The 25960-nt window shown below is 40.0% G+C and overlaps 1 protein-coding gene and 1 long non-coding RNA gene across 22 annotated transcripts in view; one reads left to right on the forward strand and one right to left on the reverse strand.

The window, feature by feature from the left end:
* LOC127372058 (uncharacterized) overlaps positions 1-25960 on the reverse strand; it is a 205930-nt gene that overhangs the window by 73832 nt on the left and 106138 nt on the right. The gene's annotated exons all lie outside the window — the stretch shown is intronic.
* Positions 18532-25960, forward strand: part of epb41a (erythrocyte membrane protein band 4.1a) — an 88612-nt gene continuing 81183 nt past the window's right edge. For 5 of the 21 annotated variants that reach the window (XM_051415295.1, XM_051415304.1, XM_051415303.1 and 2 more), the window contains exon 1: positions 18586-18751. In XM_051415295.1, coding sequence (XP_051271255.1) covers positions 18658-18751 — 94 coding nt within the window. In that variant the 5' untranslated portion in view covers positions 18586-18657. Of the gene's footprint in view, positions 18752-25960 lie in introns of all 21 variants that reach the window. The other 16 variants (XM_051415293.1, XM_051415294.1, XM_051415296.1 and 13 more) reach the window with 9 other exon arrangements.

Here is a 25960-nt window from a genome sequence, read left to right on the forward strand (position 1 = left end):
ACTGCAGCTAGTTCTATTTGTTATAGTGTACCGCGCTCCTGGACCATACTCTGATTTTATATCTGAATTCTCAGAGTTTTTATCAAGTTTAGTCCTTAAATCAGATAAAGTAATTATTGTAGGTGATTTTAATATTCAGGTGGATGTTAACAATGACAGCCTTAGTAACGCATTTATATCATTAATAGACTCAATTGGCTTCTGTCAGAGTGTAAATAAACCAACTCATTGTTTTTTGACCTTGTTCTATCATATGGCATTGATATTGAACATTTAATAGTCTTCCCACATAATCCTTTCCTATCTGACCATTATTTATTAACTTTTGAATTCATACTATTAGATTATAAGCCATGAATTTAACAGAGTCCTATAACGACTTTAGTCCCTCTGAAATTGATAATCTTGTCGATAGTGCTGCAGGCTCACTATGATCAACATTAGACTCTATCGCTCCTATAAAAAGGAAATTATTAAAACATAGGAGACTAGCACCGTGGTACAACCACCAAACCCGCCAGTTAAAACAAATAGCTAGGAAATCTGCAAGGAAATGGCGCTCTTCCAAATTATCAGAATATCGCTCAATTTGGCAAGATAATCTTAAAACTTATAGAAAGGCCCTCCGTAATGCCAGAGGAGCCTAATATTCAGCACTAATAGAAGAAAATAAGAATAACCCTAGGTTCCTCTTCAGCACTGTAGCCAGGCTGACAGAGAGTCACAACTCTATTGAGCCACATATCCCCATAAACTTAAGTAGCAATGACTTCATGAGCTTCTTCTTTAATAAAATTATTACTATTAGAGAGAAAATGAATCACCAATCAACAGTTATCAGTGGCTCTCCAAGTTCAGGGACTTTTGCTAATGTAAACTTATATATATATTTAGACTGTCTTTCTGCTATCGATCTTCATCAGTTAACTTCAATCATTTCTTCATCGAAGCCATCAACCTGTCTATTAGACCCAATCCCAACTAGGCTGCTCAAAGAAGTTGTTCCCTTAATTGGCACTTCTTTACTGGATATGATTAATCTTTCTTTATTTTCAGGATATGTACCACAGTCCTTTAAAGTAGCTGTAATTAAACCCCTTCTTAAAAAGCCCACTCTTGACCCAGGGGTTTTAGCCAACGATTTCTAACCTCCCCTTCCTCTCTAAGATTCTGGAGAAAGTAGTCGCTAAAGAGTTGTGTGACTCTCTACATAACAATAGTTTATTTGAGGATTTTCAGTCAGGATTTAGAGTTCATCACAGCACAGAGACAGCTCTGGTTAAAGTTAATAATGACCTTCTGATTGCTTCTGACAATGGACTTGTCTCTGTACTTGTATTATTAGATCTTAGTGCTGCATTTGACACCCTTGACCATGATATTCTTTTACAGAGACTTGAGCATCAAATTGGCATTAGAGGAGCCGCACTAAGCTGGCTTAAGTCATATTTATCAGATCGCTTACAGTTTGTACATGTTAACGATGAATCATCAATAAATACTACAGTTAGTCATGGAGTGCCACAAGGTTCTGTACTTGGACCAATACTATTTACTTTATATATGTTCCCTTTAGGCAACATTATTAGGAATCACTCCATTAACTTTCACTGTTATGCAGATGATACGCAGTTATATCTATCGATCAAGCCCGATGAAATTGATAAATTATCTAAATTACAAACATGTCTTAAGGACATAAAATCCTGGATGACCTGCATTTTTCTGATGTTAAACTCAGAAAAAAAACGAAATTCTTGTTCTTGGCCCCAAAAACCTTAGAGACTCACTGTCTAAAGCTATAGTTACTCTAGATGGCATTACCTTGGCCTCTAGCACCACTGTCAGGAATCTTGGAGTTATCTTTGATCAGGATTTGTCATTTAACTCCCACATAAAGCAAACCTCTAGGACTCTTTCTTTCATTTACGTAATATTACAAAACTTAGACATATACTATCACAGACAGATGTAGAAAAACTAATCCATGCATTTGTTACTTCAAGGCGGGATTACTGCAACTCTTTATTATCAGGTTGCCCCAATACGTCCATTAAAACGCTCCAATTAATTCAGAACATTGCAGCACGAGTACTGACAGGAACGAGAAAAAGAGATCACATCTCTCCTGTACTAGCTTCTCTGCATTGGCTCCCTGTAAAATGTAGAATAGAATTTAAAATCCTCCTCCTCACCTATAAAGCTCTTCATGGTCAGGCCCCTTCATATAGTACCCTATTACCCCACTAGAACACTATGTTCTCTGAATGCTGGGCTACTTGTGGTTCCTATAGTCTCTAAAAGTAGAACAGGAGCCAGAGCCTTCAGTTACCAAGCTCCTCTCCTGTGGAACCAGCTTCCAGTTGTGGTTCGGGAGGCAGACACCCTCACCACATTCAAGAGTAGGCTTAAGACATTCCTCTTTGATAAAGCTTATAGTTAGGGCTGGATCAGGTGAGTCCTGAACCATCCTTTAGTTATGCTGCTATAGGCCTAGACTATCAGGGGATTTCCCATGGTGCACTGAGCTCCTCCCTTCCTCTCTCTTTCTGCACTCATTCATGTTCCATTAATGCATGTTACTAACTTCACTTCTTCCCCGGAGTTCTTGTGCTTTCTCGTCTCGCAGGTTCTTATCGATCCTGGTGGAGCCTCCTGCCATGGTCCTGCTAGATTGCCATTGCCAATACTGTTGTTGCTGTGCACCTGTCTGTCTGTGTGTCTCTCTCTCTCTCTCTTTCTCTCTCTCTCTCTCTCTCTCTCTCTCTCTCTCTCTCTCTCACCCCAACTGGTTGAGACAGACGACCAACCACCTAGAGCCGGAGGATCTGTCCTAGGTTTCTGCCTTTTAACAGGCAGTTTTTCCTTGCCCTTGTCGCCAAGTGCTTGCTCATGGTAGTACTGTTGGGTCTCTGTAATTAATGTTTTAAAGAGTTCGGTCTAGACCTGCTCTATTTGAAAAGTGTCCTGAGATAACTTCTGTTATGAATTGGCGCTATACAAATAAAATTGAATTGAATTGAATTGAATTGAATTATGCGGCAGTTGGACAAACTCACCATCAGGACTGGACAGGGCAGAGGGTGCTTCTTCAGGTAGGCTTTGGGATCTTCTTTTTCCTTCAACACATAACACAGACATATTTCTGATAGGATAATATACTTTAAGAATCATTTTGGTATTTTGGAACCAAAAATTACATTCAATTAAAAAGAGCAAAAATGCCACTAATGAGACACATGGGTTTTAAATACATAAGTAGTAGTAATAGTAGATAGTAATATAATAGTAGACTGATACTAAAAGGTACTGCTGTACCCAGCTGTTCAAAATGATACAATACCAGCTTTTTATTAATACCAGAATAATGTTAAAAATTGTAAATTGATAATAAAACAGTACAAATGTAGTGTAAATACCTATTATCTGATGTCCATTTTAAAGCCTTTTACTTCTGTCATGTCAGGACTGTGATCTTGACCAATAAAGTGGGTTTATTAGTTTACCTAAGATATAAATACCTCACAAGGGCAAATATGTAAAATGCAAAGTTGAAACTCACTTTCTTTACTGTCTGAGCCTGGGCTGCCACTTCCTTCTGTGGACCGATCCAGAATGATTGCGCCTCTATGTAGAGCTGCAAAGATTAGTCAGTTAATCAATTAGTTGTCAACTACTAAATCAACCAATTCATCTGACTTTATTTGTATAGCACTTTTCATACAAACAAAATGTAACACAAAGTGCTTCATAATAAAAAGCAATATCCTCCACACACATCCAAAGCAATTACTTTGTAATCAAACACTAAAATAAGAGAACTCATTAAAAACAGGAAGTGAGGAAACACTAGAGACAGATGACCCAGGACATTGACATGATTGATCATTTTGAGTCATTTTTCTTTTTTTTCTTTGTTTTTTTTTTAATGTCCAAATATGATTTAAGCTTCTCAAATGTGAATATTTTCTAGTTTCTTTAGTCCTCTATGACAGTGAAATTAATATCTTCAGGTTTTGGACCAAACAAGACTTTTGAGGACATCACCTTGGACTTTATATTGACCAGACAACTGATCAATTAACCTTGAAAATGATTAACAGATGAATCTTTGCTGAAAATAATCATTAGTTACAACTCACCTCTTTGAATGTCTCCCATCTTGAGTTCTTTTTTGGGGGGATCTCACATTTTGCAATATTTTGTATAGCTGTGTGTACACAGTGACCTGCACAAGACATTTAATCAATTTTTCAAATCGCTACTAAAAATGTCCAACATCAACTGGATGCATTTCACTTACCCATGTATGGAGGCCTTGGTCCTGCAGCATGGGGTAGTACAGTACTATTCTCTTTGACATTGCTTTAATTTCTGGATTTGATGGGTATCTGTGTGATTCTCCATCCCCCTTTGCCCTCAGGATTGCAATCATACTGGTCATGGTGTTTAGAATGAGCCGGCATCTGAGCTCCTTTGACATCTGGCAGTTGCACTGCTCACCTCTCTTCGACAACTCAAAGTACTGTTGTCGTACTTGCTCGAGTTCTGTGTCAGTGTGCAATACATATTCTGGAAAGGATAACTTCACAACCTTTCCAGGGGTTGTGTACTTTGCAGGACTTGCGTTCACAGGAGTGGATGTCTGTCGCATGGGTGACGCATTAAAGGAGGAACTGCCCGATAATTTTGAGTGTTCTTGGCCAGACTCCTGTAAAATAAAAAATAATGAACTACTGCAAAAAGCAACATTTTTGTTTTTGTGACAACACAAAATGCAATGTAGCATTGACAGCTCTGCACACGCATAAATAAGCAATGTTCCATTTTAGGGTGAAATCGCTTACATCAACTAACTTTTTTTCTCCGTAAAAAGTTTTCTGGGCCTGGGAAAAGATCCCGCAAGTCTTCATGAGACAGGGTGCTCATCATTGTCTCTGCGATGTTTACAGTTATGAAAACATCGGAAGACAAACATAGCAAGATGAAACAGTGCCCTAGAAATTAAACTGAATGAGTCTACCAGCTTAGTATAGAAATGTAGATACCTCATTGGCTGCTGTTGTATGTCATATAGACGTTACTAGTATAACTAGAGCTGCCACCAACTAAGAATTTTCCTAGTGACCAACAATTGTCATTAGTCCATTAGTTGACTAGTCTTCACAGTTTATGAATTTAGCGGGAACAAATGTTGCGAGTAATGGGAAGCGAAAATTCACTTTGTTTTTGGTCTGAACACAACATAATATACAACATTATCCCCAAAGCGCAATTCAGTTCCTACAGTTCACCAATCACACATAACACTTCACACAACAGGTGACAGAAGGAGCAAATGGGAGAAAGAGTTTGAGGCCCACAGTGCTGCTGTAGCGGGTCACATGTGGAGCAGCGCCAGGAAGCAATTAGCTTCTTTTTTATTTAGCTTCAATTAGGCCTCTGCATTCCTTCCATGCTGTTAGCTGACTTAGCTAGCTAGCGTTCGTTAGCTCCTCGCCTCGCTGTCTCTGCTCGGCTGCAACGATACACAATAAACACTGAAAACACATTGAAACGTCGATAACATTCAAAGGTTGTGTGCGATGTGAACTAAAAAGTAGTGATGGCAATGCGACACTGAAGCTTTGATACGTGCTTCAAACCCTGAACTACAATTCCATAGAACCACTGCTTCAAAGCTTGCTTTGGTGGGAAAAAAATCACGTGACATAGGCAGCAACTGCTTCATTGCCTGAATGAATCACCTGACTGGTTCGCGGTTCAATCAGGCGATTCACTGGCACTGCCTCGTCTCGATTCTGACAGGTGACAGGTTGAGACAGTTTTGAATTTGAGCGCCTTTAACACTTTATAACCGCAAATGTGAAGAAATTGTGAGCAAGAAAAGAAACCGGCTCAACCCAAAAACTGTTGAATAAATGATGTACCATAATAAAAACCTTTGAGTGTTCAATTCAATTCAATTCAATTTTAGTTTTAGTGTTGAAAGTAATGCGTTACAGTAATTCCACTACTTTTGTCAGTAACGAGTAATCGAACCAGTAATGCAAATACAACTAGCCTACTGAGATTTAAATCGGCTAGTTAATGGTTACATTTATGTTGACAAGCACAGCCTACCGCCCCACAAATTGTACACTTATGATCTAATGTCACCAGACATTACATTACAGCGAGCAACAATTAACCTGTATTTGATTGCAAACATATGAGACTCAGTCGTGATGAACTCACCTTGGCTGAAGGATGTTTACATATGATGTGTTCAAGGTGGGCTCAGTAAAATGACTATTAGGCAAAGTTAACTAAAATGTCATCATGATGTGTTCAAATGTATATATCTTATTTGATTATTAGTTTAATTTGTTTGGTTTAATTATTAGTTATGTAATTCAGTTACCAGACTTCATTGAAAAAAAACAGTAACATTTATTTAAGAATGTTCAATTTCAAAAGAAGATGGAGAGGGTCGCATGAATGTTGACCTTTCTAAACATGCAACTGCATTTCTTCTACAAGCCAGAGAAACCCATCGACTGACACAAGTAATTTATGCCATTGATTTTCCAATTAATTATATTTCATTTTTAGTAGCAAGCTTAAAAGCAATAAGCTTCTTCTTCTTGCTCTCAACGAAGGCGGACGCATCTCTCTCTCCCTCCTGTCTCCTTTATCTTTCCTGCTTTGCTTCTCAAGTCTCGTCCTGTCTTGAGCCTCTCCCCGCATTGCTCTCCACATTTAAATCATGGAATTGGTCAACTGGTCTCTCAACGCAATTGACAGAATTTTCTCGACGAGAAGCTCGGGTTCGGGGGAACCTGTCTGCACTGATGGAACGTTTGCCGCTGGTTACATGATGGACTCCTGGGAGAAGTGGAGGGTCGTGTGCCTGGCGATTCTTTCCGTAGAGGACATCGAGGATCTCTACATATTCGGAACCATGATAACAGGCTATTGGATTAGGCATTGCCCTGGTGTATCGGAAAATTCGGAAGACTGTGTCAGCAGTCCAAAGCCCCATGAAGCTGCCCGACATGATTGATGGAGTGAGCAGAGCTGTTAGCGCTCAGACTGTGGGTATAAACCGCAACATGGAAAACACCTTGGAAAGAGCTGTCAGCGCACTGGCGGTGGTTATACACCGCAACATGGAAAACATCTTGGATAGAGCTGTTAGTGCTCAGACTGTGGTCATTAACCGCAACATGGATAACATCTTGGAGAAGTTTTCGGCTTTGCAAAGTAGAATGAATCGATTTGAAGACCAGAATGGACAAACAGAGTAAGTCATGTCTATTGAAATGCGACTACTCGCCCTAACCCAAACAATCTGCATTCCGGCCCTCAGTAGCACCGGCCTTGGCCAAGGCCGCTGCTGGAACAACTCCTCCAGGAGATTGCTGCAGTGAGACGCTCTGCCCTATTCCTCCTTCCCTTCCCTCACGGACACCTGTTGATAGTTGACTCTGTTTAGGACCCGATCAGGGACGTCTCCATGGCAACCTGCTGTGTTATCGCGATGACACCATGTGAACTGAGGCACTGATTGAGAGGCTAGACGAAGCGACTCTCCAAGCTTATGTGCACACATGCACCCATGGACACTTACACATGCGCATATGCAACACACCCCTGTAACAACCAAGATGCCAGGGGGGGGCCTGGCATCTTGGTTGATCCGATCACAGGTGGACAGCTAAAGGTATGTCAGAGAAACACCTGACATTAGAATGTGTCTCCACATGCTTCTTCAGTACCACTTGTGATCGGATCGGATTAAAAAAAAAAGTGTCTGTTAGTTTGCATGTCGACTGCAGTTTTATGTGAATTTTATAATGTAGTATTTTTTTGTTGTTTGTTTGTTTACTACTTCCCAGAGAGCTGTTAACCAAATGGTGCGTGAGTCCAGCAATATCAGGCCGCATTATTGGAGCACCTAAAACAGAAAATGAGCGACATGATTGAGAGACATTCTGGGGACCTGGATCAACTAAAGAGTGATGCAATGGGGATATTTGACCAGTTTGTTGACCCTTTCTGTCAAATTGCTTCCACCCATTTGCAGGATAAGACCATCAAAGAACTGTTAGAACCAGTTGAACCAGAGATTGTTGTCACAAAACAAACAGTATGTTATGTGAAACATGGAGACTCCAGAGTTCTTACCATTAAGGACCATTGTTTTCATTATATACCGCTGGTGAAAAGTTTGGAGCAGCTGCTATCACATCCAAGAACAATTGCAATGATTGATGAGAGGCCACAGACATGCAAGGATGGATCTTTTCATGATTTCATTGAGACATTTTTAACAGAATACTACACCATACTACTACGTAAACTTCAATAATAGCAAGTACATTCCACTGAAGTATGATCTCACAGACATCATCAAACATCATTCTTGAGTCTGTATTGAGTGTGGGTATTTGGGACGATTTTTATTTTTTTATTTTTTAAAGCACTGACAAACACTGTAATTGATGACAGCATTTATTTGTACTTATTAATTTTGGAATAATGTGGTGTAGTATGTCCAGAGTGCAACAGAACAGAGAAGGAAACATAATTCCAGCTTTTGCCTCTGTCTTTTTTACATATCACATGGACATGGTTTGATGGAAATGTATGAAAAATAGCCACACTGTACTGTGCATTGTGAGTTGCATCGTCAAGTTAAGTCTATTTCTTGAATCAAGACAATTCATCTTTTACAAATAACACAGCAGCTTAAAAACCTTATGACATGTCAAAAAAGCTTGTTTCATCTGAGATATGATTCAAAACAAGATGTTTTCAAGGCAGTTTCACTTAACAAGATATTCAGGATGCACTGTCTAAAAACAAGCTCCTTTATCTCACTTAAATCTTGCTCTTTAAGTGATTTTGTCTTATATTAAGTGTGATGAGATATTTTGACTAGAAATTAGAAAAATGTACTTGGCAAGATTTTGAGTTTTTGCAGTGCAAACAATAGGAAGCCAGCCTCAACCACCAGAAAGATAGGGAAATACCCCCATATACATGTGGGAAACCTGTTGACATGAAATATTTGTATTACCTACATATGTACTACATATTTTTTTAGGTAATGACAATACATGTGTACTTTAAAGTCCAAGTGAAATTGCATTTTGTTTCATTCAACAAGCTAAGGTGCAGGATGTGTTCATGTTTGTAAGACTGTTAAAGAATTAGTGTGTAGGATTTAGTGGCATCTAGTGGTGTGGTTGCAGATTCCAATGCACTCGCCTCACCCTTCCCATGTAGGTGAAATTTGTGAAAAACGCTAAAGGCCTTATCTCAATCCAGTGTTTGGTTGGTCCATTCTTCTCTATTTGAAAAGTGTCCTGAGATAACTTCTGTTATGAATTGGTGCTATACAAATAAAATTGAATTGAATTGATAATTTGTGTTTTCCACTAATTATATAACAGTTTTGTGGGGCTTTTGTTTGGTTATTTTCCCAGAACTGCAGCCAGCTCTGAACCATCTGGTGACCTAAGCTAATTTGGCCTGGCAACAAGCTTTCACGGACAGAGACACTGTGGGGCGGCTGTGGTGCAGAGGCAGAGCGGGTCGTCCCCTAATTGGGAAGTTTTTGGTTCGATCCCCGGCTCCTCCTGCCACACGTCGAAGTATCCTTGAGCAAGATACTGAACCCCAAAGATGCTGTGCATCGGTGTGTGAATGTGTAAGAATGAGTTAATTTCTGTTTGATGGGATTTGCCATCGCTGTGTGAATGTGTGTTTAAGGAAGGATATTTTGCAATTAATGATTTTTGGACCAAAAACTTTCTCTTTGATATAGATTGTAGATTGCAAACCATTGCTAGCCGTTTGTGCTCTTTCCGTAATTTTCCTCCAAGATCATGAAAAAAAAGCAGTGCTCCCTATGTCTGTGGCTATGGGTGGCTGGATTCTTCACTAGCCACAAGTGGAGAGCAGTGTAAATGAGTTGTTGTTACTTGTTACTTCCCACCTCTGCATACTTATTTTTTAAAATTTAGTAAAACAAATGCCAGAATCTCATCAAACTCAATTTTGACTTAGTTACTGTTAGTTAGTTTGGATTGGAGACCCACCCCAGATTGCTCAGGTGCTGACGTGCAACGGTAAGCGTACTGAGTCATTTCTGGTTATTGCCTGCTCCTGTGTACAGTGTTTGCTGCTGTAGCTCTGTCCTGTGAACGCTAAAAAGTATGTACCTTTACCCGCTTAACATTTAAATGTAGACTAGTTCTATCTAAGCACTCGGAACTACTTCCTTCTTCAGCGACTTTTCGCTAAAAAAATCCTCCGCCTCCTTTAGCGATAATGGTAGGCCTACCTGTATTAAGTGTAGTTTATTTACTGCGCTGGAGGCGAGGCTCAGCAAACTAGAGGCACGGCACTGCACCACAGAGAAATCCTTAGCCGCAATAGCTAGCTAGCGGGCCAACCCAAGGTAGCTTCTGCTAGCCGTCCCCCGGTGGTTCCCGAGCAGCCGGGAAGCCAGGGAGGCTGGGTGACTGCTCGGAGGAAGCATAGGCCCAGGCTGCAGAAGCCCACAGTTCACCACCAAGGTTCATGCTTCCAATAAATTTTCCCCACTCAGCGACACACCCGCTGAGAAACCAACTCTGGTTTAATATAGTAAGATAGTTATTCACGTCGGCGGTAATGACACCGGATTACGCCAATCAGAGGTCACTAAAATTAATGTGTAGTCGGGTGTGTACATATGCAAAAACAATGTCAGACTCTGTAGTTTTCTCTGGACCCCTGCCCAATCTGACCAGTGATGACATGTATAGCCGCATGTCGTCATTCCACCGCTGGCTGTCGAGGTGGTGTCCAGAAAACCAACCTGGCCAACTTTGAAGGCACACCACGGACACGCCCTTTAATGTACATGCACAAATAGCACAACTTTTAATCGGCACCATTTTTTGACTGTACTCACAAATTTTGAAGGAGATCCGATAAACTCCCTATGAGGAGTTCGTTCAAATACAACGCGAAAAAATCACCGAAAATGCGCACGGAATTCACTATGGCCAAATTTGAGGGCACGCCACGGACACGCCGTTTAATGTACATGCACAAATAGCACAACTTTTAATCAGCACCATTTTTTGACTGTACTGGCCAATTTTGAAGTAGATCCGATAAATTCCCTATGAGGAGTTTGTTCAAATACAAGGCGAAAAATTCACCGAAAATGCGCACGGAAGTCACTATGGCCAACTTTGAGGGCACGCTACGGACACGCCCTTCAACGTACATGCACAAATAGCAGAACTTTTAATCAGAACCATTTTTTGACTGTACTCACAAATTTTTAAGCATATCCGATAAATTTCCTAGGAGGAGTTCGTTCAAATACAATGCGAAAAGTTCGCCAAAAGTGAAACTTTAAATCAAAATGGCCGACTTCCTGTGGGGTTTCGGGTATGGGTCCAAGAGGCTTTTTTGTACGTCCCGGGATGTTACACGTGCCTACCGAGTTTCGTACATATCGGTGAAACGTGGCGCCAGGGCTGCTGTTTTTTTATCCTGTAGGGGGTGCTACACACACGACAAACACGATTTTTGGTATGTGAGCTTCAGGCACTACTCTACACGTGCCCTGTGAATTTCATATTCATAACTATTACGGTCTCCGCACAGTGATTTATCATGCCAAAAGAGCGCCACCTAGTGGCGTATTTTTTTGTCCTCTTTAAGTGAGCCTCAGGGAGCCATGGGGAAGCTTCGTACCAAGTTTCATCTTAATCACACGTGCCATTGCAGAGATATAAAGAGCGCCACCTAGTGAAATTGTGCACGGTGCCTAAGGAGGACATGTGGAACTATGGACCCAAGTTTGATGTCAATCGGACATACCAATGTTGAGAAATGGTCCTCTTCCTTTTTTGACGAAAAATCTATAGGAAGACTTAATTTTATAGCGCGCTTATTTTTTGAAATTTCAAAAATGTTCAAATAAGTCTTTTTGCCAGGGCAGTCCCCATGTGCTAGGTGAAAAATGTTGTGCGAATCGGACAAAGCGTGTAGGAGGACCACGAAAAGGTACTTTAAGGACATTTAGCACTCTAACGAAAAAAAATTATAGGCGGAAGTGGGCGGGGCCTATATGGAGAGATTCAGCTTCATTAAACGAACGTGTGGATATCAGTTTTTTGAATGTGCGACAAAACATGCAAAAGTTATTAAGTAACCAAAAAGTGAAAATACTTTCCTAAATAGTAGCGCCACCTAGTGGCCGACCCGAAGCGGCCACGTCAAGCACCGACGTAACAAGCGTGGACCACAACACGAAAATGTCACGTAAATCGGCTCAAAATCGCCACTCAGCACTTACTTCCTGTTGCCACTAGGTGGCGCTATCACTATGTGTTCAGGGCGGGACTCTTATCAGACAAGTGAAGTTTGGAGCCGATTGGACAATGTACACTCAAGTTTTAGCAAATTCGTGTTTTGTGGCGGTACATCAAAATTTCCCGCCACGCCAAAGACACGCCCACTCACCGCAGTCATCACATATCATCAACAATGTGTTTTGCATTTTATAAGTAAATTTCAGCTGGATCTGATCATCCTGCTAGGAGTGGAACATGAAAGTATAAAACGTGATACTTCCTGTTGCCACTAGGTGGCGCTCTGACTATTACTGAATATTATCACATAGACGTGTTCAGGGCGGGACTCTTATCGAACATGTGAAGTTTCGTTGCAGTCGGATCATGTACGCAGAAGTTATGACGAATCCCTCTTTTTATGGCGAAGGATCGAGAATGCACGACACGGGACGCCACGCCACATCCACGATGTTTGACGGAATAATGTGAATAGCACAACTTTGAATAGTGAATGTGTTTAGATGGCTGTGTCCAAATCTGAAGTCGGTCCGATAAATGCCCTAGGAGGAGTTCGTTCAAATACAACGTGTGCAAATCGCCAAAAATGGCCACAAAATCCAAAATGGCCGACTCCCTTTTGGGTTTGAGGTATCGGTCCTTGAGACTTTTCTGCTTCTTTTATCATCATACACATGCAGAGCAATTTTCGTACATGTCGGCCTTACGGGTCTTGGGGGCTGACTCTGGGGGGCGTGGCTTAGCCGTTTGGCGGCGCCCATCCGCGGGACCAAGACAATACCTTAGCGTTTGCCACGACTGAATTTTGTGCAAAATTTCATTAATGTTCGGGCATGTATAGCCCCCCAAAAGGTGTTCAAATGTTAACAGAAAAGCTGATTTTTGCCCCGTCGCCATGGCAACAAAGTTCGACAAAAATTCTCAAGATTTATGACATCTCTTCACCATCATCCTAAGGGACTGCTGAAAGAATTTCAGCTGGATCTGGGCAATCTGCTGGGAGATACATATAAAAGAAAAAATATATATTTCCTTTCACCACTAGGTGGCGCTCTCACTATTACTGAATATTATCACATAGGCATGTTCAGGGCGGGACTCTTATCAGACAAGTGAAGTTTGGAGCCGATTGGACAATGTACACTCAAGTTTTAGCAAATTCGTGTTTTGTGGCGGTACATCAAATTTCCCGCCACGCCAAAGACACGCCCCCTCACCGCACTCATCACATATCATCAACAATGTGTTTTGCATTTTATAAGTAAATTTCAGCTGGATCTGATCATCCTGCTAGGAGTAGAACATGAAAGTATAAAACGTGATACTTCCTGTTGCCACTAGGTGGCGCTCTGACTATTACTGAATATTATCACATAGACGTGTTCAGGGCGGGACTCTTATAAAACATGTGAAGTTTCGTTGCAGTCGGATCATGTACGCAGAAGTTATTACGAATCCCTCTTTTTATGGCGAAGGATCGAAATTGCACGCCACGGGACGCCACGCCACATCCACGAGGTTTGACGGAATAAATGCCCTAGAAGGAGTTCGTTCAAATACAACGTGTGCAAATCGCAAAAATGGCCACAAAATCCAAAATGGCCGACTTCCTGTTGGGTTTGAGGTATGGGTCCTTGAGACTTTTCTGCTTCTTTTATCATCGTACACATGCGTACCAATTTTCGTACATGTGGGCCTTACGTGTCTTGGGGGCTGATTCTGGGGGGCGTGGCTTAGCCGTTTGGCGGCGCCCGTGCACGGGGACAATGTCATATCGGTATTTTCGCTACATTTGAATTTTGTGCAAATTTCCATGACTTTTTGAGAATGCTGCGGGGGTCAAATATGTGGTGAAAGAGGCACAAAATAATAATAATAATTCCTTAAGGAACAATAGGGTCTTGCACTGGTCAGTGCTCGATCCCTAATAATTCCTACAGAAACAATAGGGTCTTGCACTGGTCAGTGCTCGATCCCTAATAAGAAACATAGCAAATACAATAGGGACCTTGCCGGTTGCTGGCTCGGTCCCTAATTAAAACTAACTCCTCAGTAGCACAAAATAAAAGACTGAAATGTGGACTGTTAAACATCAGGTCTCTTTCCTCTAAAGCTGTTCTAGTGAATTAATTAATATCAGATTATAATATTGATTTACTTTGTCTTACTGAGACCTGGCTGTGCCACGAAGAGTATGTTAGTCTAAATCCACCCCAGTCATATTAATACTCACATTCCTCGAGGCACTGGCCGAGCTACCGTTGCTACCGTGCTCCTGGACCATTTTCTATCTGAATTCTCAGAGTTTTTAGTTTTGTCCTTAAATCAGATAAGGTAATTATTGTGGGTGCTTTTAATATTCATGTGGATGTTAACAATGACAGCCTTAGTAATGCATTTGTCTTAATAGACTCAGTTGGCTTCTGTCAGAGTGTAAATAAACCCACTCATTGTTTTAATCACATTCTTGACCTTTTTCTATCGTATCATATATCATATATACCTTGGTGTTACGACCCGGCTCGTGGGGGAGAGGGAAGCAACATGAACCAGAATGTTTTTTGGTGAAATTGCAAGTTATTTATTTGCAGGGTTCACAAGAAAAACAGGAAAAGGGCTGTTGGATGCTGCTTAACTCAAAGAAACATTTTGGTCTCTCCAAAATGAGAGATAGCCACTGACTACTTCAAAATCAAGTTAAACAAAACTCTGACCCGTCATCAATAATCAAAAAAACAAAGTAAGCAGCACCCTCTAAAACCTAGTGTGTCTAACATAAAATCAATCTACAGGTGTCCGGTGTGTGTCAGTTACCCCCACCTAGATCCTTGCCCAATTTCCTTACCACAGTTCTCAGATAAAGGTAACACAGGAAACGAAGATTTTACACTTATCAATCACTAAAGTAAAGCTTCTACAGAAGTTTAACAGGTTTACCACAGTAGAGCACAATATACACAAGGCAAATTGATCAAGGGCAAAATCACAACTGCTCGTTCAACAGGTAGGCAGCTATTTAAATAGAGGAAGGCGGTAGATGATTGGAGGGATTGCCAGACGCCACACCAATCAGATCACCGGCTGGAACCAGGAAGTAGGCAGGTCTCGCGCCAGCCAATCCTCGGCAAGGGGTCACACATCCTGCTTAACATGACACAGCTGCACAACAGAGATACACATACCCAGATGACGGAGGTGGCCATAACACTTGGCCTCTAGCACCACTGTCAGGAACCTTGGAGTTATCTTTGATCAGGACATGTCATTCAATTCCCACATAAAGCAAACCTTTGCCTTCTTTCATCTACGTAATATAATATTACTGATATTATTGTTATTATTATTATTACTATTATTATTACAGATACTATTGTTACTATAATCACTGCTCATTGTCCCCCATCGTTGTTGTTGTTGTCGTTTTCGTCGTCATCATCATCTTCTTCATGTTCATCATCATCAGTCACTACTATTCAGTCCCTCCAGAAAAACGCGATTATGCGATCGCATAATTCAATGCATAATCAGCCAAAGTCCGCATATTTATGCGGGGGCCGCATTTTTTCAAATACGCCGCACTTTCGCCGCATAAATTGCCGATTTCCGCGCAAAATATGCGGAGCTTGCATGATTTCATAACACCGCATTTTCGTTGCAAAAAAGTCACATATATCTTAGCAGAAAGTTGAAAAATGTTGCGTTTACGTCACACAAGAGCAGCCATTTTCCCCTGTTGCCATGGGAACGTTATGAAGTGACATAATTACGCGACGTGAACGTCATCGAAAAGCTGCAAACCCCGTGATGAAGTTGCAATTTTTGCAAGTTCCGCAATTTCATAGCATAAAATTGCAGAAATTGCCGCATATTCCATCGCGTTTTGTAAGAAAACGTGCAGCATAATCAAGGATTTTGCCCCTCAACAATCACAAAAAAACTCCGCGTTTTTCTGGAGGGACTGACTATTAGTAGTTGTTGCTACTGCTGTTGCTGTGCACCTGTCTGTCTGTCTCTCTCTCTCTCTCTCTCTCTCTCTCTCTCTCTCTCTCTGTCTGTCTCTCTTTCTTTCTCTTTCTGGGTCTCTGTAAATAATGCTATAAGGAGTTTGGTCTATTTGAAAAGTGTCCTGAGATAACTTCTGTTATGAATTGGCGCTATACAAATAAAATTGAATTGAATTGAATATCACATAGCATATACATTGAAGATTTGATGTACTAAACATTAAAAGAAATCAGTCCTCCTCATGGTGAAACATGACAAATTTTCAGAGACATTAAATTGGTTACCCAGGGCATATACACAAAGTGCACTACATCTGTGGCTGCTGCAGTCTGCTGTGGTTTTGTGTGCGGTAGGATGAATGCTGTTGATGCTGCCAGCTCTGCTGAAGTGCTGCTCCCCTCAGCTGGTGACTGGCAGGCAGCCACATCATCTGTGGAATATGTATGTGTCTGACTGGTGCCCCACAGCCAGCCTAGTGAGCGCGTTGAGCCATTATAAACAGATGATCATTTATATTTATTATACAGATGGTGACAGGTATCAAGTCAAATATAGTCATGTAATATATTGTGAAATGCAATATCCATTTCAAAGCAATTCCTCAATATTGATAAAAAACGAAAATGAACAGTACATTTACACACTGACTATCAAGTGCCTACACATGCGTATATGAGGCCGTGGTGATGCCCACAGACGACAGTATGGAGTGTGGACTAGTAGCTGGAGAGGTGCCAGTTTCACCTCATGTGCACTGCCCTTGAGCAAGGCACCTAACCCCTAAATGCTTCCCTGGCGCCGAGGCTGCTCACTGCTCCTAATGTATATAGGATGGGTCAAATGCAGAGGTCAAGTTTCATTTCATGTATGTAAAATGTTGTAAATGCTGTATGTACTGTGAAAATGACAACAATCAATAATTATCTACATTTAAAATTATACATGTACTGTTTAAATCACCAGCAGACCACAGTCACCAGCATTTTTGATCATAATGAATGATATTAGACAACATTAACTTACAAAAAACTTAAAGAAACTGGGAGAGAAAGTAAGAAAGAACATGTCCGTATTATTTCCACATTACAGGCAAAATGTATAATGCTAACAATACAATTTAATACAATTCAAGCTGCTAAATAGTTCAAGCATATAGACCCCGACTTTGCCAAAGCAATTCCTCAATATTGATAAAAAACCGAAAATGAACTGTACATTTACACGTTGACTATCAAGTGCCTACACATGCGCAGGCATTAAAGGTCCAGTGTGTAACATTGGAATATAATAATTATAGGTATGTTTGTCATATACTGTATTATGGAGTTATGGGACCTCCTGAACCCTTAAAGTCCGCATCTAGATGGGGCAGACCTTTCAGGTGAACATCCAGACGAACCCAGGTTACTTTCTACACCTCTGGTTGGGGCAGCATGTGTGTCAAATATATCCAGTGTTACCTGGCTCTCTGGGAACAGACCAGGCAGCTTCTCCTTACTTCTACAGTTGTTTAGCAGGGATTCAGCCAGGCCCTCCACATGCAACTCTGGTTTTCTGTTTGGAACAATTAATAATAATGCTTACCTTATTACTTACTTACTTACTGGGGCGCTGCTAATGTGGCAGCCCATTACTCCACCATCTCTCTCCATGTTTGCATGTCCACAAGCCCTGCATGCGTATAATTGTGCATTTCAGCCTGTGTGTATAAAATAAAAAAGATTTGAAAATGTTTTATATATACATATATAATCATGATAACAATAAACAGGAAAAAAAATCAACATTAATATTCATGGAAGACAATTAGCCTATGTTTTATTAGTCTATTTTTTATGGGAGATGGTGAGGGACCTGGATAATGGATTTGGGGGCGGTGGCCCAAAAAAGGTTGAAAACCACTGGTTTAGGTCATTTTCAAATTTAGATGTCATAATTTCATGATCTGTTCAAAAGTATTTGAAACATGTTTAATGATATTGTATAATCAAACACTGTTTAAATTTATTATTTTCTGCTATAGTGCAAAAATGTGACAATTAACAGCTTCGAGAGGAGAGCTATTGCTGCTCACCATAATTTCCCCACCACCTACATCCATCTTTATTCCTATCATTTTTGCACAGTAAGATAGTTATGTGTAGGGTTCTGAAAGCTGCGTTCATGTTTCTATTCTAACTGTGGCAGCCTGATGCAGCATTTCCAGAGCCCGAGGCAGCCACTCCTCCGCGGCTCCGCGGCGCGTGGCAGACCGGTGTCGGCGTGATCAGGTGATGGTGATGTTGGCATGATACTAGGAGAAATCCAGCCAGCTGAGGCGTATGGAAAAGACCGACATCTGTCAGCGGAGAAGAGGAGCAGAGCCGCTGTCAAGCTCTCAGGTGCTGTAACTGTCTAAACTGTATGTTACATAGGGTACTGCTTTTCATATTCTAGGCTAGGCTACCACTGTATATCTTAGGATAAATGCCATAGACTATGCCACTACTGCAGTAGTTTGAAGGCAGCCAGTGTATCAACTGTTTTTTTATGGGGAGGGAGTAAGAATAACCTATGTAGATTTTATGCATAGTAATATTGTTAATTGGCCTGTTAAATGTTTTTGTTACCATATGTTTACGGTCTCCGGTTAATGCATTACAGTAAAAGCATACCCATGTGCTATGCATATTTCATTAATCTGCCGCAGCTGCATGGTACTATTGGTCGGATTTGGTCCAGAAACCCTCTACAAAATCCACTGGAAAGGCCACATTACGATATAGTTTGAAATCCTCATGTATATGAATCATTCTGGTAAATTCGGCTCATTCACAAAGCAACATAAAACAGAATTATATAAATATATGTATATTGGGTGTAATTATGTTAATTATTTTCAACAACAGATAAGGTGATTCATAATTATATTATTTTTTTGTATTGAAAAAAGGCTCTGTGTAAATATGAGGTGTATGTGGAGCTGAACAGTGGATCCCAGCAGATGATAAATGATAATGAATGATGAACTTATTTTCTGTGAACAGACAGTAGAATGTTTGGGGGGCTTCACCCAGGCTTCACCCAGGCCCCTGTGCCCACGCTCCCATAGCACATCCCCGGCAAATATCCCTGACAAATGTCTGCATAGAGACTTTGCTGTTTGTGCAAATTTAAGCATTACAGGCATAAGAACGGGAATCCTGTGAGTCAGATTGAACAGAAATTATTGTTGGTGATTATTATGAAAGCCCATTGCTGATGATGATCCCATTTTGAGGCTCTCTGCATTCAGAAGACTGAGCTCAAGTTACTTTGCTGCCATGAAGTAAACACTGCACAGTAGTCTGAATCCAGTCCCAGTTCTGAGTTTTGATCCTCGGTTTGAAGGATGGCCCTTCGGACACCCGAAGGCCAGACTCAACCTGCACCTTCTCTGAATGAGAAGTAAATGAAAAGTTAGAGTCTTTTATCCGTCTTTTATTCGATTTAGTCTTCAATTGTTATTTTTGTTGAGGCCTGGTGGATTCTTGCAAATACTATTAGGAGGACTAGGAGGAGCCAGAGGAACCAGATTTTTAAACATATTATCTGTCTCATGTACTACTGTCAGGATATCCGAGTCAGAATCAGAATCAGAAATACTTTAATAATCCCTGGTGGAAATTACTTTCGTTACATACTTCAGATGTAATAGACATGTAGACATATAATATATTAATATATATATATATATATATATATATATATATATATATATATATATATATATATTAGGGTTCAAATGTGGAGTTTAAAATCACACTTTAAAATGTGCAAAAATGATTGTCCGTGTTTGAGGTCAGATTACAGAGAGGGGGTGTCTGACTCTCTGAGGGAGGCGTTTTAGAGTTTGATGACCACAGGCAGGAATGATTTCCTGTGGTGCTCTATGGTGCATCTGGGTGAAAGGAGTCTTCTGCTGGGCCAGTGTGTCATAGAGAGGGTGTGAGACATTGTCCAAGATAGGCTGTAGCCTGGACAGCATCCTCCTCTCTGCCATGGTCGTCAGGGTGTCCAGCTCCTCCCCCACGACATCACCGGCCCTCTTGATAAATTTATTTAGTCTGTTAGTGTCTGCGACCTTAAAATACCTTTAAAAAATTAAAATGCACTGATTGTTGAGGCACAAACCATCATTAATTATTATTTCATTAATAAACCCTTCCAATACAACAATACGTAATTTGTGATGCTAAGGGGTCTCTCGCACCAAAACAATAAAAAAGGAAGAAATTAAAGTTGATGATGTTGTGAATTAGTGTGGGATCATGGGTGTTGTTATTTTCCCACATGCAGTTAGCTTCTTTCAGTTATGATTCCTTCAGTGTTCATCGTTCAGGAGGTTTCTACTGGGATCCGAATTATGCACAGAGGTCTCCTCCTCTACTAATGGGGCTTGCTGATTACAACTGGTAAAACACTGAATAAAGCAGTTCCACCTTAAAAAAATCACTGTTTTTCCTGCGCTGTTTTACTACTGCTAACATTAGCTCAGCTGGTTTCTCTGATAACCTAAGATCCAGATGTCCAATGACTTAACTCCTTCATCCAGTTCAAATATAGTCAGAAACCCCCAAGATCTAAGATTCAAGATTCGAGAAGCTTTATTTATCCCGAGGGAAACTGTTGCTGGTCGCTGCTCGACACAGCGCCAACACAAAGTGTATTGTAAAAAATTTAGCTTAAAACTGGATAAAAAGTCAGCTTCTGGCAAACCACCATAATACTGTTGCATGCACAAAGGGGATATGACGCCATCGACAGACAACCAGTGAAACGCTCCGTTAACTGAATAAAATGACAGATCTCTTGGGGTTTGAACATTGTCGAAAATAATTGGGATGATGTAAGTACACAACTCAACAACATAGAACATATAGGTTTAGTGTTAATAGACATTGTAATGCAGAAATGTTACAGATTACAGCTTTAACTGTTCTTTCTGAGCTTTTCTACACATTCATATCTCCAGATGTTTTTTCATCTAAATATACAAAGACGCTTTAATGTATTTTTTCCCCACTGGATAAATAAGGAATGATATGCATTTATGTCCGTTGGACTTTAAATACATAAATTAATCTTTTCAGATATGCAGAGGAGTTGCGGGACTGTTGACTTTAAATTAAAATGTATAGTACTTATTTTTATTTTTGGGGGGCTTTTTATGGCTTTTTATGGCTTTTTAATGGATTAAGACAGCTGAAGGTAGACAGGAAAGGGAAGAGAGAGGGGATGAGATGCCAAAAAGGGCCACACACTGGAACTGAACATGGGCCACTGCAGTAAGGACTTTAGTAAGTTATTGTTTGTAAACAGTTGTGCTGTTATTCCAGCAGGTGCCAACATACACCAACTGTCTCTTCAATCTGCCAGACAGCATGTTTGCGGTGATGTACGTATACTACTTTTTGAGATATGTACGTTCTAATTTGGAATTTAAGGCGATTCATGGAGATTAACTTTATTTTTCTCTCTCAAAGACGTCAACCTCTCCCCTCTTGTTTCACCTTTTGCTGCTTTTAACAGGGAGAAGAACTCATGTGACTTGTCATTTCTGAAGTTTGCCCCCACTCCACCTGCTGAATCTGCATTCCTCCAAATAATAATGTATTCAACCTCTCTTTCACATTACATCTAGCTATGGTTTTTGCACCACTACCTGTGGTTGCCATTTGTCTTTGCACCTTCAGATTTACTCATACCCTGTACCCCAAACCCCACTTAAAGGGACACTCCAGTGATTTAGTATTGCACATCCATAAAGTAGTTGGACTTTTGAGAGACATGAAAAAATCCTGACTTTAAGATCCAGTATGGGTTAAGCTCCAAAAACAATGGATCCTACATTCCCCACAATGCAATTTAAATGCATCATTCATTAGACTTTAATTGTCTGGTATACCCATGTCTTTCAACTCCACACCTCCAGTTTGTGACACAGGCTTCCTGTTATAAATTTGCAGTCTCATGTTGAGGTGTCTTTCTTCAGATTTGACAAAGCTCCTCCAGAACCAAAAGATATTGTACAACTGTTTTCACAGGCCACTGAACTGACTTTCATTTCTAAAATAAATGGAATGCCCCTTTAAGATCAATGTCTGTTCATAAAAAGAATAATAATAAAAAAAAATCTTAATGTCTTCTTGTGTATTCTATATATTAGAAATATATAACATTGTAAATTATTCAGACCTTGAAAAATACTTTTTACTGGATGCATAAACAGGCCATCACTGTCCATAGATTTATCCAAAAATAAGCTCTATCATTTAGCAGCTTATACAAAAACATGCTTTTTGGCTATTTATATAGCCAGAAACGACAAATTTAGGCTTTTATGTGTGCAATATATGACACCCTCTATCCTTGATTTGGACAAGAAAAAACTCCACCTTATCACAAACAATTTGGAAAATTCAAGAAGTGCAACAGTAGACAAATGCTTCTTCCATGACAGATAGACATACAATAGATGTTGTGTTCACAGAATTGACCAAATTAACAAGTAATAGTAAAGAGGTCAAGTTACAATGAATGACAATAGAAATAGGAAATAGGAAGATAAAACGAAAAAAAAAAAAAGTGGTGATACATAACAGGCAAGTCACACTAAAATAAAAATAATTTATTGGAGGTCAGAAAACGAGTTCTGAGACAGTTGGAAATTCAACCATAAAGATTGAAAATAACATCATATCTGTGTGTCCCTGAGATAATCTTTTGTTTTGTTTGTTTCTGTCTAATATTTCACACTCCTGGACACACTCCACGACTGCTGATGTCTTCTGAACTTCTGCCTCTGATATATTGGTGAGTGACATATTTTAATTATTTTAAGAGAGGGAGAGAGAGATGGACTGTTTTCTTAATTAGGGCCCGAGTACTGACTGTGCAAAGGCCCTATTGTAATTAGTGACCGAGCCACATTATTATTTTGGACCCATAACCCAAACACAACAGGAAGTTGGCCATTTTGAATTCCATGGTCATTTTTGGCAATTTGCACACGTTGTATTTGAACGAACTCCTCCCAGGGAATTCATCAGATCAACCTCAAATTTAATCAGCACAATTTAAAGACATTAATGTTTAAAAGTTGTGCTTTTTAGGACATTGCGTCAAACGGCGTGCCCGGGGTGTGTTGTCAAATTCCGATCATTCGCCATGAAAAAGGAAGTTGTCATAACTTCTGTGTACATGATCCGATCTCAATGAAACTTCACATGTTTGATGAGAGTCCCGTATGTGATACTATTCAGTAATAGTGAGGGCGCCACCTAGTGGTGAAAGGAAGTATACTTTCATGTTCTACTCCTAGCAGGATGATTAGATCTAGCTGAAATTTAGTCAGGAAATGCAAAACATGTTGTTGATGATATTTCATGATTGTGGTGAGTTATTGTCAAAGGGCGTGTACCGCCAGAACACACAAAGTTGCTATAATTTGAGTGTACATTGTCTAGTCATGGCGAAGGCTAAGGTATTGTCTTGGTCCCATAGATGGGCATCGCTAAATGGCTTATCCACGCTCCCCAGAATCAGCACCCAAGACATGTATAACTGACATGTACGAAAATTGGTATGCATGTGTATCGTGATGGGACAAGCAAAAAAGCCTCTTGGACCCATAACCCAAACCCAACAGGAAGTCGGCCATTTTGAATTTCGTAGTCATTTTTGGCGATTTTTTGTGCGCTGTATTTGAACGAACTCCTCCCAGGGAATTTATCGGACCAACATCAAAACTAGTCAGTAAACTTAGAAAATAATGCTGATTAAAAGTTGTACTATTTGTAACTGTACATCGAAGGGCGTGTCTGTGGCGTTGAAGTCGGCCATTTTGAATTATTTGGTGATTTGGTGGCATTTTTGGTGATTTTTGGTTTTCTATTTGAACGAACTCCTGTCTGATAAATTTCAAAATTGGTCTGTACAATCAAAACAAACTGTATATGAAAAGTTGAACACGTCTTCATAACTTCAGTGTACATGGTCCAATCTCAATGAAACTTTGATAAGAGTCCCGCCCTGAACATCTACATGACAATATTCAGATATAGTATATAGATCTACTGGCAACAGGAAGTAAGCGCTGCATGGCAACTTTGATCTGATTTATGTGAAATTTTGAACGCGTATGTCTTTTGCACAGTGTCTGAAATGCATGACGACTTTGAGCGGTCTCCCTTGGCTTCTGATGATTAGGGCTTGGGCGGTGGGCTACACAGCGTGGCACGGCTGTGGTGGGAGACCGCCGTGCAGGCCCCGACGTAGGTTGTTGGCGAGGTCCCACCCAATGCTGCTTGCAGCTTTAATTGTATTGTATTTTAACAATTGTATCCTTTATCAATTGTATTTTTCTATTCTTTCTTGTTTTCAAATGATTACCTCTATTAACACAAGTAATTGTTTCTGACATTTATGCCATTAGAAGCATATTAAATTGAAAACTGAAAATGGAGAGAGAAAGTGAGAGAGTGAGAGTGAGAGAGAGTGAGAGAGGTAGAGAGAGAGAGAGAGAGAGAGAGAGAAAGAGCATACATACAGCAACACAGCTATCTAAGCCCAGATAGAAATACATGGTATAAACCAAATGAGGACATTATATTCATATGCCATGTGATGCTATGGTAATAATCCCCTGCTCACAAGTAAAACAAATTGACAAAGACAATAAACTAAAATATTTCAAGCACAGGAAATCGAAATCCATAAATAAACTAGTATGCTATAATGTACTAGACAGAGAATTTCAATTAGCACCATATATAACCAAAATAAAACACCCTATAAATAGACAAACCCTAACCAGATATAGACTCAGTGGCTACAAACTTGCTATTGAAACTGGTTGCCAAAAAAAACAAATAGAAAGAACAAAAATAATTTTTAGACTTTTTAGCCTCCCAAAAGACCAACTAAGTCAAACCCTTATGGGAGAAGACAACATGTCAGTAGAACTGGCAGGAGAATATCTTACTGCATGTCACACAGTAAAGTTGTTGGGTTGTTTTGTTTTGTTTAGTTTAGATTTTTTTGTTTTGTTTTTTCTCTTCTCTTTTCTTTAATTGTATTAGTGGTATTTGTATTATTGTATTGTACAGTATTCATATATGCTTTGGCAACGTGTTTGATTTAAAACGTCATGCCAATAAAGCCAATTAAATTTAAAATAAAAAAAAAATTGAGAGAGAGAGAGAGAGATTTGATTTTTAAGAATACTTGTTTTTTCTACTCTAATATATGGACAACTTCGCCTCTCCTACCATAAAATTAAATAATTGCCATTTCTTTGCATTATTCTTGCTGTACTCTGCACCAAACATGTACCATTTACAGGCAAAGTTCCTAAATAAAACATTTCAAACAAAGGTTCAAGTTTTTTACATTCTCAAAAACAATCAAAACTGCTTCTGGCATCCATACCCTCCATACTGGTGTAAACATTTTTTCAACAGTCAAATTGTCTCTCCACACTGTGGCATGTTTACCATTCGGTTTCATTATGTTTGAGGCCTTTACACTGTAACTGTAGATTGTTTTTCCAGTTGACATGTATAAATCTG

This window comes from Dicentrarchus labrax, unplaced genomic scaffold (genome assembly GCF_905237075.1).
Source record: "Dicentrarchus labrax unplaced genomic scaffold, dlabrax2021, whole genome shotgun sequence".
Lineage (NCBI taxonomy): Eukaryota > Metazoa > Chordata > Actinopteri > Moronidae > Dicentrarchus > Dicentrarchus labrax.